This window comes from Acomys russatus, chromosome 26 (genome assembly GCF_903995435.1).
Source record: "Acomys russatus chromosome 26, mAcoRus1.1, whole genome shotgun sequence".
Taxonomy (NCBI): Eukaryota; Metazoa; Chordata; class Mammalia; order Rodentia; family Muridae; genus Acomys; species Acomys russatus.
In genome coordinates this window covers 45,928,991-45,946,621 of record NC_067162.1, presented here as the reverse complement: position 1 = coordinate 45,946,621, position 17,631 = coordinate 45,928,991, and the positions used below count along the sequence as shown (strand labels likewise).

General features: G+C 52.0%; 1 protein-coding gene across 1 annotated transcript; it reads left to right on the top strand.

The window, feature by feature from the left end:
- The first annotated feature begins 9,514 nt into the window (after positions 1 to 9,514).
- C26H16orf95 (chromosome 26 C16orf95 homolog) lies at positions 9,515 to 17,350 on the top strand. The gene is made up of 7 exons (XM_051168976.1): positions 9,515 to 9,886; positions 11,013 to 11,056; positions 11,551 to 11,691; positions 12,797 to 12,943; positions 13,508 to 13,544; positions 16,261 to 16,477; positions 17,119 to 17,350. Exons 1-7 carry the CDS (start codon positions 9,850 to 9,852, stop codon positions 17,135 to 17,137), a joined length of 642 nt encoding a protein of 213 aa, XP_051024933.1. The 5' UTR covers positions 9,515 to 9,849; the 3' UTR covers positions 17,138 to 17,350.
- Positions 17,351 to 17,631: the final 281 nt, after the last annotated feature.

Genomic DNA, 17,631 nt, shown 5'->3' with positions numbered 1-17,631 from the left:
TTGGGAGCATTGCCAATTGTGGAGTCACCTGCTCCGAGGCTCTGAGTGCTGGCCATGCTAAGGCTGTCCTTCCTGTCGCCTAAAGGGCAGAGACCAAGAACTCCTAACCTTGGGAACTCCCTCTGGCCCTTGCAGTGTTTACCATGCTTCTAGGCTGCCCCTCTCCCCATGGCTGCTCATTCTCTGGGGCTGCTGCAAGCCTTTGTGCTGGATGTTTGGAGCTCATCCTACTGGTGAGGGACCTTAGGGAGGTGGCAGGCACACAAGGACGGCCATATCCTCCCTGACAGTGGCAAGCTCTTCCTGCTAGGAAGGACTTGCAGACTCAGCGTGGCCAAGCACCCTTACAAAGCTGCCTTTCTGTCAGCTATACCAGAACCTGTGCTGAGCTTCCAGGCCAGGTCCTGGCCTTTAGCATCTTTTGCAGAATTGGGCCCCTGCACCTTTTGTTTCTTTGTTAGTCATGAGTGTTTCTTACGCCGGAGGAGTCAGGCTTTGGGCAGTGGCGAATGTGACCGCGAAGCTGCAGGGACAATGGAGACTGGCTGTCTAGTCGTGCAGGTGGCTGCTGCTCAGATTTCATTGTTTGGAGAAAACCAAGAGTCTGTTTTACCCAGATCTGGCTTGCTGTGGGGACGCGGTAGTTCTGCGGGTTAAATGTTCCCAGCCACTTCCAGTTAGGTGGGGCAGTCCCCCTGTATTAGCCCAGCAACACACAGGCTTTCCTAGACACATCTGCTGCAGGCGAGGATCAGTGAGGGCTGACATCCCTGATTGTGCTGCCTTGTGGAGGGAGCTGCCAGGCCCTGGTAGTCCACTGGGGGCAGGCTGTAGGTGGATGTGTCTGTCCCTGGGCCTCCCCAGGTCAGCATCAATGGCTAGCCTTGGTATTTTGCTGCTCAGGCAGCATGGCCCAGAGTTGTTCTCCTGCGAATTTTGCACACTTGTCCTGCCCTGCTGTGTGTGGAGATGGTGTGGTTAAGGTCGCAGGCAAGCTTTATGAAGTTTTTCTAGTGAGGACTGAATTCTTCTGTGTGAGAATGTTGCTGGTGTCTGTTTAGGCCCCCGATTGGTTCAGGCCTGCCAGTGCCAGGACATTACCTACGTCTACTCAGACTTGGGTCATCAGCAGTATGGTCGGTGGTGGGAGTTATAGACTCCTTGCCTTGGTGCTAGGCAAGGACCTCTGGCATCGTCTGGCCGCTTGTGGCATGTTTTCAGACTCTGGGCTGTCAGCTGTGCAGCGTTCATGTCCTTCCTCTTGGGACCTCTCTCCCATGCATGTCTGCCTAGAGAGAGGGTGCTTGGCAGTGGCTTCTGGCCAGATGCTGTGCCGGCCAGTCCTTCGTCACGTTGTGCAGTGAGCTTGGGGGCCACTTGTTAAGAGTTGTTCCTTCACCAAGAACGTGGAGCTGAGGGCTGCTGTGGCCTGGACAGCCAAGACTCCTCCCCAGCTGCCAGCTGTCTACCCCAGCCCCTCCAGAAGCTCTCTCTGCCAGCCTTGCCGTGAATAACACACCACCCGATGTATGTTCGCTCTTTAGTACTTGTGGAGAGGACCCATCCTGCTCAGCCATCAGGATTTTGTGACCTCCCCCCCCCCCAGGCCATTTGTACTACTTAGCTTGGGACTCTGACTTCCTCAAGATGGTGGGGCACGGACGGACGGCATCAAGCACCTGGCCTGTAATGCGGTGCTAGGCAGACCCCCTGCCTTTCTGTCCTGATTGGGAAGTGTCCTGTGTAACGCTTACCTGGCTTGAGGCTGCCTCCTCAGGACACCAACTCCCATTTGCTGCTGTAGGCCAAGCCCGTGGTTCCGGGGAAGAGCGGGGTAGGTATCTCCCCAGAGAAGCTATAAACAGGGGAGCATGGTTTAGAACGTTGTGAACGAGGTACTGGCATTTGTAGCCCCTTGGCCTACCTGGCCAAACTCCAAGGAAGGGTTTAAAAGTGGGTAGTGACACTAAAGGCACCTGTAGGGCAGCAGCCTTTGTGCTTGCATGGAAACCAACACAAGGAGTCAGATTGTGTTTTCCAGCCCCATTCCTTGTGTTCATGAGCCTGTTGGGAAAGTGTGGCTTGTCTGGAGGGCCCCTGAGCTTAGGACAGAGGGTGGCTCTGAAAGACACTCTCAGGTCGAGTCAGCTTTGCCTAAAGGTCAGGGAAGGGCCCTGAAGAGTAGCTTCTGTGTGCCTGATGCCACCTGTGACACTGTCACCTAGGACATGTGTGGCTGTTTCTCTCTTCAGTTTTCAGTAAACCTGTTTTTGAAGCCTTGTTGTGGGTCTTTGATTTGTTTCTCTGTTATTAAAATGGAGATGGAGGTGGGGAGGGTGCCTAGGAAGGGTGGTTGGGGCTGTGCATCACACACACACACACACACACACACACACACACACACACACACTAAGTTTTCTTTCTTTGTTTTTTTTTTTCCCAAGACAGGGTTTCTCCGTGTAGCCTTGGTTGTCCTGGATTCTCTTTGTAGACCAGGATGGCCTCGAACTCACAGCAATCCACCTGTCTCTGCCTCCTCAGTGCTGGGATTAAAGGTATGCGCCACCACTGCCTGGCTTACACACCAACATTTTATATGTGTGTTTGGCTGCATGTGTGCATTGCTTGCATGCCTGGTACCTGAAGAGTTCAGAAGATGTCAGATTCCTTGGCGCTGTAGTTACAGATAATTTTGAGTTGCCATGTGGGTGTTGGGGCCTGAATTGGGGTTCTTTGCTAGAATAGCTGTGCTTAGCTGCAGTGCCATCTCTCCAGCCTTCAGATTTCCAAATGAGGATGAAGGATCAAGGTTACTCCTTACAGCCCAAAAAAGTGTTGGTTTGTGTCATTGTCCCCTGAGGGACAATGGCAACATAAGCCAGAAACTGGTACATAGTTCTGCCAGGAATCCACAGCGAGGTGACCGCTTTGAGATCTGATGCCTGTCTACGGGACTCAGGAAAGCCCAGAGGACAGCACCCCAGCCACCTTGAGGGCCAATGCGCGTGGACCACTGTTGCATCATGGGATGTTGGAAGAGGTGCAGTATTATGTTTATATAAAATGCAAGAATAAAACAGCTATCTTTGACCAATTCACACATAAGCTTCTTGCTTCTCAAGTATGAAAATCTGAGTTCAGATCCCCACCACCCATGTGCCAGTAACCCCAGGACTGGGGAAGCAGTAACAGGAGGGTCCTTCCTACTAGTGGGTGAACTCAGTGAGAACCTGACTTAAGAAAGGCGGAGAAGCTGGGCGTGGTGGCGCACGCCTTTAATCCCAGCACTCAGGAGGCAGAGGCAGGTGGATTTTTGTGAGTTTGAGGCCAGCCTGGTCTACAAAACGAGTCCAGAACAGCCAAGGCTACACAGAGAAACCCTGTCTCGAAAAACCAAACCAACCAACCAACAAACCAAACAAACAAAAAAAAAAAAAGAAAAAAAGAAAAAAGAAAAAAGAAAAAAAAAAAAAAAAAAAAAAAAGAAAAGAAAAAAAAAAAAAAAGAGAAGAAAAGAAAGAAAGGTGGAGGGCTGGAGAGATGGCTCAATGATTTGAGAACACTGCCTGTTCTTTCATGGTTCCTGAGTTTTGATCCCTGGAATACACATTAAAATAACAAAACACAGATGTCATGTCTTGCGTCTAATCCCAGCATTCCATCTGATGGAGAATTAGCTGGAAGCCCGTGTGTGCAGTGGAAGGGAAGGACCCGCTCAGCAAAGTTGCCCTGTGAACATTTACTCCCCTCCCCCAGACTTGTTCTATAGACCAGGCTGGCCTCGAACTCAGAGAGAGAGTCACTAGCCTTTAGTGCTGGGACTAAAGGCGTGCGCCACCACGGCTGGGCAAAAATTACTTTTAAAATGGTGGAGAGCATCTGGGCTTGGGGCTCACACCTTTACTCCCAGCACTCAGGGAGGCAGAGGCAGGCGGATCTCTGAGTTCGAGGCCAGCCTGGTCTACAAAGCAAGTCCAGGGCAGTCAAGGCTACACAGAGAAATTCTATCTCGAAAAACAAAAAAGGTGGAGAGTGATAGAGGAAGACACTCTGTCCACCTCTTGCCTCCACAAACATGTATAGCCACACACAACAGGTGCACACACACAGGTGCCACATACAAAGCTTAAAGTATGCAGCTAATGCTTTGTGGCCACCACTGGGCCTCTGCCCTCCCCCCACCCCAGGCCGGGGCCACTGCTGCAGATCTGTCAGAGATGCAGGAGCCTCGTTAGTGGCCTCCTGTCAGAATAAAACACTGGTATCCACACGGGGCAGGTGTGTCTGGTGATGGACTGACGTGGTGTTTGGCACAGACATGGCAGATGCCTACCTATGAGATTCAGCTCCAAGCCTGAAATACTTTAAAACAAAGTATCTGTTGTCTCCAGGCGTCCTTTCCTTTCCTGAGTCTGAACTTGGGCTTTTTTTTTTTTTTTTTTTTTTTGTCCCATGGGAAACAGAAGACAGCTATGAGGGTGGAGATGGATGCTTTCTGGAGCTCATGGAGGGGTCATGATCTGTCACCTGGCATTGATGTAGTCTACTTAGGCATCTAGTTAGCTTTTCAATCGCCTAGGCATTTGTCAATCTGATCTTGTCAAAGAGGCTGTGGTGACCTCTAGTGGTAGTTTAGAGTCACTGCAGCCCACAGTACCTTGCCAAAGGGGACATTTGTAGGGCTTTCAGGGCATCGTTGACTATGGCTTTCAAGTCCATAGGTGGCATGAGGCAGTGTCCTGTGCCCTCTGGGGGAGCTGCTGTGCGGTGAGGGCATTCTCCACCCTCTTCCAAACGGGGAAGGTCTCCACCTCCTTCTCCTGCTTCACCTTGATCTGGAAGGGAAAATGCAGCCTGTGTCTTAGCTGTCACCTCCTGCCTGGTGACCTGGTGTGTCTGACTGTACTCCTCCAAGCAGTGGGCGCCTGTCAGTTCTCTGGAGGAGACTCTGGCCAGGGGAGAGGTCCCTCTGCAGCTCCATCCTTACCAAAGGCTGGTAGAGGCTTTTCTAAGCTGATCCACAGTTCACTTTTCCCCTCTTCTAGAATGTGCCATCTGTGCACACAGTAGGTAGTTCAGTCTGTTTCTCAACTCATTTCCATTGTCCCTTCCAGGGAGCCATTTAGGTACTTCCCCCCCCCTTCAAGTGTTTTCATGGGGAGAGACAGGGTCTAACTAGATGGGGCTGGCTTGAAATCCATGGTCCTGCTGCCTCAGGCTCAAGTGCTGGGATTACAGGCTTGTGCCACCACACACCTGCACATCCTATAAGAATCTAAGAGTTTATGGCTGTCATCTGTGTTTTATACTTCAAAAGGGAAAAAGCCGGACTGTTGACTTACAGCCATCTGTCCAATGGAGGTCATTTCCCTGCCCATGTTGGGGTTCCCCCATCCTGCTACACCTGTCACTCCTCCATGGCTGACTAGTGCTCTGGGGGTGGGTACTCTTCCACCATTGTCTCTCTCCAGGTAATGGACCTTGGATTGTTTACAGTTGGTTGTTTTGTGAATAGTCATATACACCCTGGTAGCATCATCATCTTCTTCTTGTTCCTCTTCCTCCTCTTCCTCCTCCTCCTCCTTCTTCCTATTCTTCCTCCTCCTCTTCTTCTTTTTCGAGACAGGGTTTCTCTGTGTAACAGCTCTGGCTGTCCTGGAACTTGCTCTGTAGTCCAGGCTGGCCTCGAACTCATGGAGATCCACCTACCTCTGTCTTTCAAGTGCTGGCATTAAAGGCATGTGCCACACCACCCAGCTACACACTGGTATATCTTTTGTATGGATAGGGTCTTCAGAGTAGGGTGAGGCACTGTGGGAGTCCCAGGGCTGGAACGATGACTCGCTGGCTATGAGAACTAGCTGCTCTTGCCGAGGACCTGAGTTTTGTTTCTAGTACCCATAGGGCAGCTCACAACCATCTGTAATTCCAGTTCCGGGGCTCCAATGTGCTCTTTTGGCACTGTGGGCACTGTACGGATGTGGTGCACATACATGTGTGCAGGCAAACACACATATACACAAAATAAATGCTTACAAAAAACCTGCCTGGGTTTGACAGTGGCTGCACCGTCTTGCTTTCCCACCAGCACAGGATGTCTTGCTATCCCCCAGGCTTGCCTCATTGTCCCTGGGCATTTCCACCCCAGCCATCCTGTAAGGTCACAGTGGTGTCCCCTTATTAATGGCCAAGGTGGCCTCTTTCTGTGTGCACACCTGGAAGATGGTCATGCGTAACAAGATGCTTGTTCAAGGTCTCTGAGAAGAGTGGGAGGGAAGAACAGGATACAAGGAACCAGCTGGGTTGGGATCCCTGGGACTGGAGACGGGGGACAGGTCCATATGGGCCATTGCCTGGTCTGAGCTGGGCATGGTTCTGCCAGCTTACAGAGAATGCATACCTGCTGCCTGGTTGTGAATTCTGACAGGTCCCAGGAAGTCCAGCCTGAATGCTGAGACTCACTCACCTGACTATGAGTCTTTGTCACTCAGTGTCACCGGAAGAGGTGACTGTGGGAAAGAAACACAGAAAGCACATAAGTGTCCGACACCTCCAAACCTTAGCTGGTATCAGCTCCATCTCCACCGTCTAGAACAGTCAGCCCGGCTCAGTCAGCTCTTAGTGAGGCTTGTTCTGTGGACCCCAAGAAGTGAAACGCACAGATAGCTGGTGATGGCCAGAGCGATTCATGGCTTAATAAAGAATCACGTGACACCATGGGGCATCAAGGAGCAAGTCCTTGCTGTTGGGGAAGGAGGCCGCTGAGCTGCAGAGTGGAGTCTGTCAGTGTGCCAGCATTGACTGTGTGTGCCCTGGAGGTTGGCTCTGTGAGTGCCACAGAGGCCCCTGAAGGGGCTGAGCGTATGCTCTGGCCTCCTTGCTGAGAATGGCTTGCAGGTGTGAAGGGCCCTGAGGCAGCTGCTGTGATGTCTGGAGGGATGGATGAGGCGCTACGGAGGGTTGGATGTGGGGCAGAGCTGAGAGAAGAGCTTGGTGTTGGGTGTGACCTACTTGCCTATGCATCTATGGGGCTATGATGCAGCCTCTGCCAGGGTCCCATCAGTCTGTGGTAAAACTCTGGAGCCTGCTGTGTGGAGCTGCTGGGTCACTCAGTGGACACTGAGTCCTGACAGCCCCTGCTGGCTCAACAAAGCCCACTAGGCAGGCCTTTTGAAGACAATCACTCAAAGCTACCGCTGAGCTTTCCACACCCTGAGCCTAGTGCAGTGGACCTTATTTCTGTCCACTTCTGTGGCTCCTCGGCCTTTGCTGCCCTTCTGGAGCCAGTGCGGGGACAAGGGCTGCCCGAGAGGGATGGCCTGTCCTACTGTCACCATGGAGCTTCTGTTCCCAGCATTCCACAGTTCCATTGGAAGGCCAGCTCTCGCAGAGCACCATGGTTGTGAGGGACACAGAGGGTGCAACAGGTAAGTAGGTGGCTGCTTCCCCCACGTACTGCTCAAGGTGCCCTAGGACCATGGGGTGCAGGCTGACAGAGGCATTTGGGAAGTAGCAAGCTGCTAGAGCCTTTGTGGGCCCTTTCCCTTTCTTGCTCTGATGACAGTGAAGACAATGACTGTGACACCGTATCCCACAGCACACTGGAGGAGGACAGAGTGAAGGAAGAAGACCAGGCGCAGTTACTGGAAGAACTGGGACGTGTCACTATTGGCGACGGGGAGGAAAAGGTTGGCAATGATACCGGTGACCTCAAGAGGAAAAGGTACTGGCCAAGCCAGTAAAGCAGACATGCTGTCTGCCCCCTGGGACTGTCGCAGTACCACAGTCAGGGCGGGAAGCTGAGAGTCTGTAGCAGGGGCAATAGACAAGAAATGTAAACTGACACTAGTCAGAGGCGCTGGGTGACCTTGCCCTAGAACCTTCCAGTGCCCAGCCTGAAAGGCCTGGGAAGGGCCCCAGCAGAGGAGTGTGTTCTTAGCATTTGGTTTTCATCTTCTTTTTTTGTCTTTCTTTTTTCTTTTTTGAGACAGGGTTTCTCTGTGTAGCCTTGGCTGTCCTGGACTCACTTTATAGATTAGGCTGGCCTCGAACTCAGAATGATCTGCCTGCCTCCACCTCCCAAGTGCTAGGATTAAAGGTGTGCGCCACTATGCCGGGCTCTGTTTTTCTATCTATCTATCTATCTATCTATTTATTTATTTTCGGTTTTTGAGACAGTTTCTCTGTGTAGCCCTGGCCATCCTGGAACTTGCTCTGTGGTCCAGGCAGGCCTACAACTTAAAGAGATCCACCTGCTTCTGCCTCCCAAGTGCTGGGACTAAAGGTGTGCTTCACCACCACCCGCCTGGTTTCCGTTGTTATTATTTATTTATTTATTTATTTATTTATTTATTTTGAGACAGGGTTACTCTGTAGTCTAGGCTGGCCTGGAACTCTTGATAGCCCTCATATTCTCAAGTGGTTTCTGTGCTCAGCCTCCCGAGCATCCATGTGGGATCACAGCTTTCCTGCAGCTCAGCTGTGGGCGTGTTGTACCTTCCAACATGGCTGTGGCGGCCATCTTTTCTTCTTTCTTGTATCCCTGGGCTTTTCTTTTTGTTGAGTTGTTTCCTGTTGTTCATTATCAGGGCCGCTGCACGGTGCTGCATCAGCCACTATCTCTGCAAGCAGTGTCGGGGTGGGTAGGGAGGCTGGTGTGCTCACCTGGGCTCTGATTGAGCCGTTGTCAGCTGTGGACTGTCGTTGGTCTGTGGCCCAGCTGCAACAGCGAGAAGCCTCGGGATTTTGGGGACAGCATCTTCTTGGTTGGTGTAACTGTCAGGGCGGTACTAGGAACAGCTTGCCTCAATTTGGGATCCTCTAGTGGCAGACCCCAAGACAGGAATCCAAAGTAGTCACAGGAAGGTGACTCGGTAAACAGATGAAAAGGAAAGCCCAGCCGTGGAGATCTGCAGGGCCACAGGGTTACGTGTGTAGGGACGTTTTCTGGAGTGGTGGGGCTGAAAGGAGCCACCGAGCAGACGTGTGTTCCCTTCCTTAGCCCCTTTGTTGATTAGCAGCTCTGGTTCCTTGGTGATGAACTTCTGCAGTGCTTTGTACGTTCTGAACTTAACCCCTGCCTGAAGTACGGCTGGATAAGACTTTTCTCCCATTGTGTGATCCCGGGATCAAACTAAGGTTGTCAGGGCGCCTGTTGAGCCGTCTCAAGGGGCGCAAACGCTAGGCTTGGTCTGTCCGAAGCTCTGGATGGAAACCTTTCTTTTAAAGTTACAATTACTAACATCTGACAGGCACATTGAAGTTCGGGTTCACCAAGTTGTCACCTTAGTCGATAGGGACCTACAGAGGGAACATAGCCCATGAGAACACCTTAGGTCCTGTCCGACCTCTGTCTGTCTCTTTTCAGGGGATCAGGACTGGGGTGCCTCACTCGCGCACAGGCCCATCCACAGGAAATGGTGAGTGGCCTTGGGCTGGTCTCCATGTCCACCCTGGCGACAAGAGGATAGAGAGCGCGAGCCAAGCATGGTGTGGGAGGGTGGGGTTTCCACTCTGAGTAGCCAATCAGCTGTCAGCTCAGTGCACGACCAAATACGACAGCTCCTGATTGGTTGATCTAGGGCCAATCAGTGGGTCGAGCGGGAAGCTGTTGAAACACCCGCAACCCTCCAGCCCTAGCGAGGACCTTGGACCTCACCTGGCTCTGGTCTCACAGGCTGTGTAGCGTATGCCCAGCACAGCGCATCATGACAGATCAGGTCAGCCAAGAGCCTGCACAGGTGACCTCGGAGCTCACCTGTGAGTGCCCGGAGCTCAAAGGCTGCCGAGTCCAGCGGTAGCGCGGTGGCAAGGAAACGGAAAGGCGACCTACTCTTTCCATCCCTGGAAATGTCAGGAGCAGGCCTTCAGGCATGGCTGTATGCAGGTGTGCAAGGACTGTGGCCCTTGGATGGTTTTCCCCAGCTTTCACCTTTCCCATGTGCTGCCTTCCCACCCAGGCCAGGTGACCACTCAGACCTTGTGAGGTCACTAGGGTAGTTCCTTCAACAAAGAAGGAGCCCAGCTGCTCCCACTGGTTCCAGCAGGAAGTTCCAAACTTAGTCTCAAGGGTTATGATACTGTAATGACCAATCTCTGAGACTAGCTTGAGGTCACCCCCAGGCTGGGCTGCTGTGGGTAGGCTAGATGCTGTGCCTGTTCAGCCAGCCCGCCCCCGCCCCCCCCCCTCTTGCTTTCAGTTATCAGCCAGGAGAATTGAGTGCAAAGGCCTGAAGCACACCAGGCTCACTCCTGTGATCCTAGTACTTGGGAGACTGAAGCAGGAGGATTGCTGTGAGTTCAAGGCAAGCCTGGGTTACGCAGGCCTCAACAAAATAACAAAGCAGGCAGTAATGATTGTGGTTATTGTAATGAGATACAGAAACACTCAGGCGGAGTGTGTGCTTTCCGACATGAAGCAAGCTGACGCCCACCGTGGAAACTCAGCTTTGCCTGACATGTCTACGTGTAAGAGACTCATGGTCACCATCCTGGCAGTGTGTGGCTAGGATCCAGGAAGAGTAATTGTCCCTCCAAGCACTGTCCTGCCACGTCCCCCTTTGTCCCACTCTACCCCCCTCTGTTCCTCTTTGTTTTGCTCTGTCTACCTCTGTTTTCTGTTCCCCTCTGTTCTGTCCTCTGTGCCCCTATGTCTTGAAACTCACCAGGTCTACTGGGTTGTTGCAGTTTTGACAAGATCTTCCTCTTACTCCAGCAAGCCTGTGTATACCCAACAATGCCTCCCTGGGAGGTCTGGGCCTTAGGACCCAGCTGAGAGCCAAGCCCGGCTTTAGCTGGAGTGTAATCGAGCCAAGTTGGCTTTGGGACCCAGGGTCCCACGTCAATGGAGAAGTTTCACATGAGTGAGCCTGCCCTTCTGTCACTCCCAAGCACCTCCTGGGCTCGAGAGGACAGCCTCTCCACCCTGAGCGTAGTGCCAAGGGTCACCAGCACCCAGCCTGCAGTTTGCACAGAGCACAGAACATTCTCAGCTGTGTGTTTTTCTTCTCCAGGAAGGGTTCATTTCAGACCTTTGGAAAGGAAGTGTGCATCACAGGTCACACGGTGAGGACATGCCTCTTGTCCCTCCTATGGGTGAGAAGAGTGAGATGGGAATCTCAGGCTGCACCCCACACAGAAGCATGTGGTTGCCGAATGGGTCATGTCGGTGCCCCCATATCTCTGTGTAGTACCACCGCCTCTCTACCAAGCCCATCTGAGACCAGAAGCCCCCCTCAGTGACTTGCTCTGGTCTTCGGCTTCTTCATCTGCCCCTAGATTAACACCATTCAGAACGCCACAGGCATACCTGGGAGTAGTTGACTCCTCTGCCTTGAGTTGCTAGAATCTTCCGTACATAGGCTTGCTCACAGTGAGGCAGCACTGAGTGGCCAGGATTTCCCCCAACCCAGCTTGCAGACCCCTGCTGGCAAACAGCCATGCAGCCAGCTTCATCCTGAGCCACAGACAGACCTGAGTACCTGTCCCTTCCCCCTGGGTGCTGTCCTTCTGAGCTGTCCCACTGAGCTCTGTCCTGTGTGTCTTGCTCAGGTGTACCCTGGCCTCCACACTGTCCTGCAGGAGTGTATGTGTTGCCAATGCTATGCCAGGTTTGGGGGCCACCTGCCTGTACCCCGGGCTGATGCACTGCTGCCCTACTGGGTCCCTCTGTCCCTGAGACCACGAAAGCAGGTAAGTGGCTTGGCAGGTCGTCATTTATGACCAGGACATGTGTCCTGGTCCAGAGCCCATCAGAACCACAGGTATTCTATGACCGAAGTTCCTGGGACATGAGTTTGGTTTAATTGATTGATTTTGATGCTGGGGATTGAACAGACTGGGCAAGTCCTCTCCACTGAACGACAGTCTCTGCCCACTGTCCTCTTCTCCTTCCTTCCACTCCTTTTGTTTCTTTTTAATTATGTGTGTGTGTACCTGCTGCATTCTGCCGGGCACCATGTTCCCTGAGAGCAGCTCGCCCGCCCAGTGACACGGCACTTGACACTCAGGGGTCAGCCCATACCCTCATCTTCCAGGGAAAAAAAGACACATGGACTTTGGCCGAGAGGTGAGGGGCACAAACCTCTTGTCCCTGCCACAGGCTTCTAGACAGTTCATTTACCACTGACAGTGTGCCAAGGGCACGTTCTTTCGCATGTGAGGTCAAGGCCAGCCTAGTCTATACAGTGAGTTCCAGGCAAGTTAGGGATAGATAGAAGACTCTGTCTCAAAAATAAAACAAAACAAAACTCCTGAAAACAAACAAAACAACAAACAAACAAACAAAGACCCAGCAACTACAGACCAAGTAGTCAAACATATAAGGACCATTCTCATTCAGATTGCCACCAATGCCATGTCTATTTTGAAATGTGTCTACATTTCTTTATTTATTGTGTTGGGGTGTGTGTGTGTGTGTGTATGTGCCAAGGCGTGGAAGTCAAGAGGACAATTTACAGCAGTCAGTTCTGTCTTCCCACTGTGAGTCCCAGGGATTGAACACAGGTGTGCTGGCTAGGCAGCAGGTGCTCCTGCCTGCTGCGCCATCCTGCTGGTCCCTGCGTCCAGTGGTGCTGGAGATGGAACCCAGGTCTCTGTGTGTTGTAGGCAAGCAGTTATAATATCCGGGTTACAGCCTTTCCCCCTTAAAGACAGGGGCTCCCTATGTAGACCAGGCTGGGCTTTGAACTCATAAAGATCCACCTGCCTCCTGAGTGATGTAATTAAAGGCATGCACCACCGAATCTGGTGCCCCCCCCTTTCAACCTTTTGAACCTTTCTTACTGTCCACTGGTAGGTCTCGAAGATGATGCGGTGTTATGTCCCCAGAGGCATAATGTCATGTCGCTGCCCCTGCCACTGCTTTGGGGGCCGCCTTCCGATGCCCAGGGATAGGGCTGTTATGCCTTACTGGGTGCCTCAAGGGCTGAGGTCACAGAAGAAGGTAAGGAAGGGGGCATATGTGACAGGGCTGAGTGAGGAGGGGTAAGAAAGGGAGGCATCCAAGGGGGCACCTCTTCCATGATGGCCATGGTGAGGGCAGCTGAGGGCAGAAGGTCATGTCTTGAGGAGGCTGCTGGGAAGTGTGGGCCTCATTTTCTGAGGATGGGTGAGGGGCCATCTGGTACCCAGGTCACTGCATCTTTTCCTCCTTGTTGTCTCTTCCTCCCTCTTTCTCCCTACCATGCCCTGTGCCCATCTCTCTGCACCTGTCCAGAGTCCTGCAGAGGTGGCTGGGAGGGACCACGGCTCTGGGTTTCCTTCCTCTGCAACCCCGCCCCCCCCACATCCCCATAGAAGCCAAGAGAGGGCCTTCCCAGTGTGTAGGGTTAGCTAGAAGTCTCATTTTTCTCTCCTCCTGCCTTCCACTTCTGGGCTCTCCACCCCTGTGCAGCAAGCCATCCCCAGCACAAAGACCTCGGATGTGAACTGGGAGCCACAGCACCCCTGTCCCCAGACACACCATGAGTCACTGGGTGACACACTGCCCCACTTTCTCATCTTTTAGGTGGTGAAGCAGCTGGAGAACGTTAGAGACACTCCAGGTAACTCCACAGCCTCACTCTGCCCAGGGAGGGGTGGGGCAAGGACACACAGACACACAGACACACAGACACACACACACACACACACACACACACACACACACACACAATGTGACACCCCCCCCCTCCAACCCTTGCTAGGCATTACCAGCTGCCTGCCATTTTTTACAAAAGACATAGGCAGACTGTCAGCCTTGGCAGTGGTGAGTTGGAGCTGATGAAGTGAGGTTTTATTTACGTTACGACTTGTGTCACTTCTGTGACTTGTGGGATGGAGTGTGTGTACACGGTCACCTTTGAACTGGTGTGTATTTCTGATGTGACAGCTCTTGGATCATACACATGTGTGTGCGTGTGTGTGTGTGTGTGTGTGTGTGTGTGTGTGTGTGTGTGTGTGTGTATGCATTATACAATACAACCATAAAAGCGCATGCACATGCTGCAGTGTGTTCATGTGCTCATGCATGTGACCTGGCATGTTTGCACTCCTGTATTCACAGTTGACAACATGGGCTCACACTCATGTGCTTAGCGTATGGTCATACATGCTAAGCAGCACACTCAAACATGGATGATGTGGCCCTCAGACACCCCCACCCCTACCCCCTGCCCCCAGGTAGCTCAGATCTCTGGGAGAGACAGGCGTCTCTTCCACATGTTACTTACGGTGTTTTGAACTCTGCATCCCGGGCTTGATCCTGAGGATGCTTGCAGGCTCTGGCCTGGTGTCAGGTCCTGTGCTGCCTTGTGCCAGCTCCGCACAGGGAATCCCTTGTGCAGGACATGGGGTGGGGATGGCATTCTGGGAAAAAGGAAAATGACTTGAGGGAAAGGGTGAGAGGCATCTGGGGATGGATAAGCCACCAGCCAGCCTGTTCTTAAATGTACAAAAATGTCACGTCCACAACCACAGAAGCAGCACTGTCACCTGGAGTGCATATTTGACTCCCGGCCCTCTGCAAAAGAAGACAGTGCTCTGACCTCTGAGCTGTCTTCCCAGCCCCTCTAATCACTCCTGGTTGAGGTGATTTGTCTCGTTTTCATGATGAGATTTTTACAGTGTTGCCCTGAGCTGTGTGTAAACTTCTGGGCTCAAGCCATTGTCCCTCCTGTTCATGTTGGGGGACTTCAGGGTTGTTGGGGGCAGGACATGGACGACAGCCTGTCTCCTCTTCCAGCTCAGTGTGATTTGGCTTCAAGTCCAGTGGGTTTCTTTTGAAGACTGTGTGTGTGTGTGTGTGTGTGTGTGTGTGTGTGTGTGTGTGTGTGTGCTGAAGAAATCACAACCAGGTCCTTCTGCATGCTGGGCTATGTCCCCAGACATGTTTTTCTCACAAAAGAGGTTTCCATGCTTGTGTGCTCTGTGCTTTGGTGGTGGAATTTTTTAAGAGAGAAAAGGATCCATCCTGTTACATACTGTTTTTACATTGATATAATTAGGGCTTATATTACTATCAATAATGTGTTTATATAATGTGAAAAATATACCAAGGGGATCCTGCATTGACCAAAGCTTACCTGAGAAACAGTAAAGGGGTTCTAGGAAGCCCAAACATTGGGTCTCTATGTGTGGAACGGCTATAGCAATTGTTGTGGAAGTACCTGGAGTCAGCCTGGATTGCATGTGATAGTCATTTTAAAAAATATATTTATTTAATGTTCATTGGTGTTTGCCTGCTTGTGTGTCTGTGTGAGGTGTCAGAAGCTCTGGAATTGGAGTTACAGACAGGTGTGAGCTGCCATGTGGGTGCTGGGAATTGAACCTGGGTCCTCTAGAAGAGCAGTCGGTGCTCTTAACCATGGAGCCATCTCTCCAGCCAAGATATGATTAATTTCTTTTATGTGAGTGCTCTGCTGCACATACACCTGCGCGCCAGAAGAGGGCACCAGATCTCATTATAGATGGTTGTGAGCCACCTTGTGGTTGCTAGGAGTCAAACCCAGGTCCTCAAAGGACAGCCAGTGCTCACTTACCGCTGAGAAATGTTCAAGAGGTGCTTGACTATTGTGCTGGAGGAGAGGAGACCCAAATCAGCCATGCCCCATAACTCAGCGGTGGTAAGCCCAATCAGGCTCCATCTTCACTGGCCTCTCCCTTCTAGAGATAAAAAGACAATAATAGAATAAAATAAAGGCTGCAGATCCCAGCTATCCACTCTGAAGAATAAGCATTCAGAAACTGTTGATGCTTGGTGGTGGTGGCACACGCCTTTAATCTCAGCACTCAGGAGGCAGAGGCAGGTGGATCTCTTGAGTTCAAGGCCAGCCTGGTGTATAGAGTGAGTTCCAGGACAGCCTGGGCTACATAGAGAAACTTTGCCTTTAAAAGAAAGAAAGAGGGGCTGGAGAGATGGCTCAGTGGTTAACAGCATTTACTGCTCTTCCAGAGGTCATGCGTTCAATTCCCAGCAATCACATGGTAGCTCACAACCATCCACAATGAGATCTGGTGCCCTCTTCTGGCATGCAGTACATGCAGGCATAATACTGTATACATAATAAATAAATAAATATTTAAAAATACTTAAAAAAAAAAAAAAAAAAAAAAAAAAAGAAAGAGGAAAAGGAAAAAAGAAAAAAAGAAACTGCCGAGTCATCACCCTGACACAACCCAGCATCTTTCCTGGGTGGGGCTGGTTCTTCACAGAGCCACAGTTCTCAGCTCCTGGGGCCCCAGGTTCTGCCCTGTCCTCGGCAATGCTCCTCTTGCTTTTAGATAGCCCCCTAAACTCAAACAGATGGTATGGCTGTTGGCGGGTCTGTGGGGACCAGCTTCTCCTCCTCAAGTGGCAGCAGCTCCAGGACCTTCATCAAGATGAGCCGCCATATCCTCCAGAGGATGAGTCCCACTCTGGCCGCCTAGGCCTCCTGCCCATCAGCTTCAGTCTCCTGACCCTGCTCCAGGCTGTCCTGAGGGCCATCATGGCCATTCGGTGAGCTATGGGGGGGGGGGGAGTTGAGAAGGAGTGGGTCTAGACTCCCCATTCAGTTTGGAATCTCGAGTCCCTGTCACCAGCACCCTGCCTCAGACATGTCTTATGTCCCTGAAAGACCATTCAGCCCCTAGATGCCATGGTGACAGCACTTGTGAGGCTGTCCCTGGCTTCACAGGCCTGGCTGTGGGACAGTGGTGCTGCCCAGCCCCCACGTCCAGCTGTGATATGGGGAGACCTGGCTGCCCCCATCCGTGGCTTAGCAGACACTTGCTGGCACAGAGTCTAGCTCAGAGCCCTCCCAGGAGCTAGGGTGCTATGGAACTCCCCCACCCCATCATCTCCCCCACCCCTATGCCCTGCACAGCTCGCATTTGACCTGCTCCCACGGCTCTACAAAACTAGGCGTTTCCTCCCTTCCTGAAGGTCAGAGGCTCCCTGGGTCTCACAGCCAGGAATCAGAGATGAAACACTGACCCCAGCCCACTTGCCTAGTTCCTGAGTGTAGTGGGGGGCCCAATGACTGAAGGGACACCCACACCATCCTCGCTGTGGAGGGTCCCTGGCAAGCCCATGCCAAGGACAGCCGGCACTCATCCTGAGGGTAACTCCCTGCGCTTGCCTTTCTCTTGGCTTTCTAGCCATTTGTTCTGGGACTGAGTTGGAGTCTTCGGCTACTGTCAAGATCCCCAGCGAGAATGTCATTCACGATCACGGCCTTCAAGGGGTGCCCTCAGATCAGGGGGACCTGTGACACTTGCTGTTTCCACAAGCGAAAAGATCTGCACCTACGATCCAATCGGAGCTAGGAGCCGTCATGTGACTGTTAGTTGACGAGGGGCTGGTGGGAACGTCCAAATGAGTCTTATGAATGCAGCCAATAAATGTTATTTGTGAAACTCTAAACCAGTCGCCTAAGAAATCATGTTGTTTTATATCCGTTGCCTGCATGTGTGTCTGTGATCCATATATAAGCCTGGGAACACATGGAAGCCAGAAGGAACTAGAGTTACAGATGATTGTGAGCTGCCATGTGGGTGCTGGGAAGTGAACCTGGGTCCTCTGGAAGAGCAGTCAATGCTCTTAACTATTGAGCCAGCTCTCCAGCCCCACTGCTGCACCATTTTTTCTTTTTTTTTCTAATGGGAAGGCTG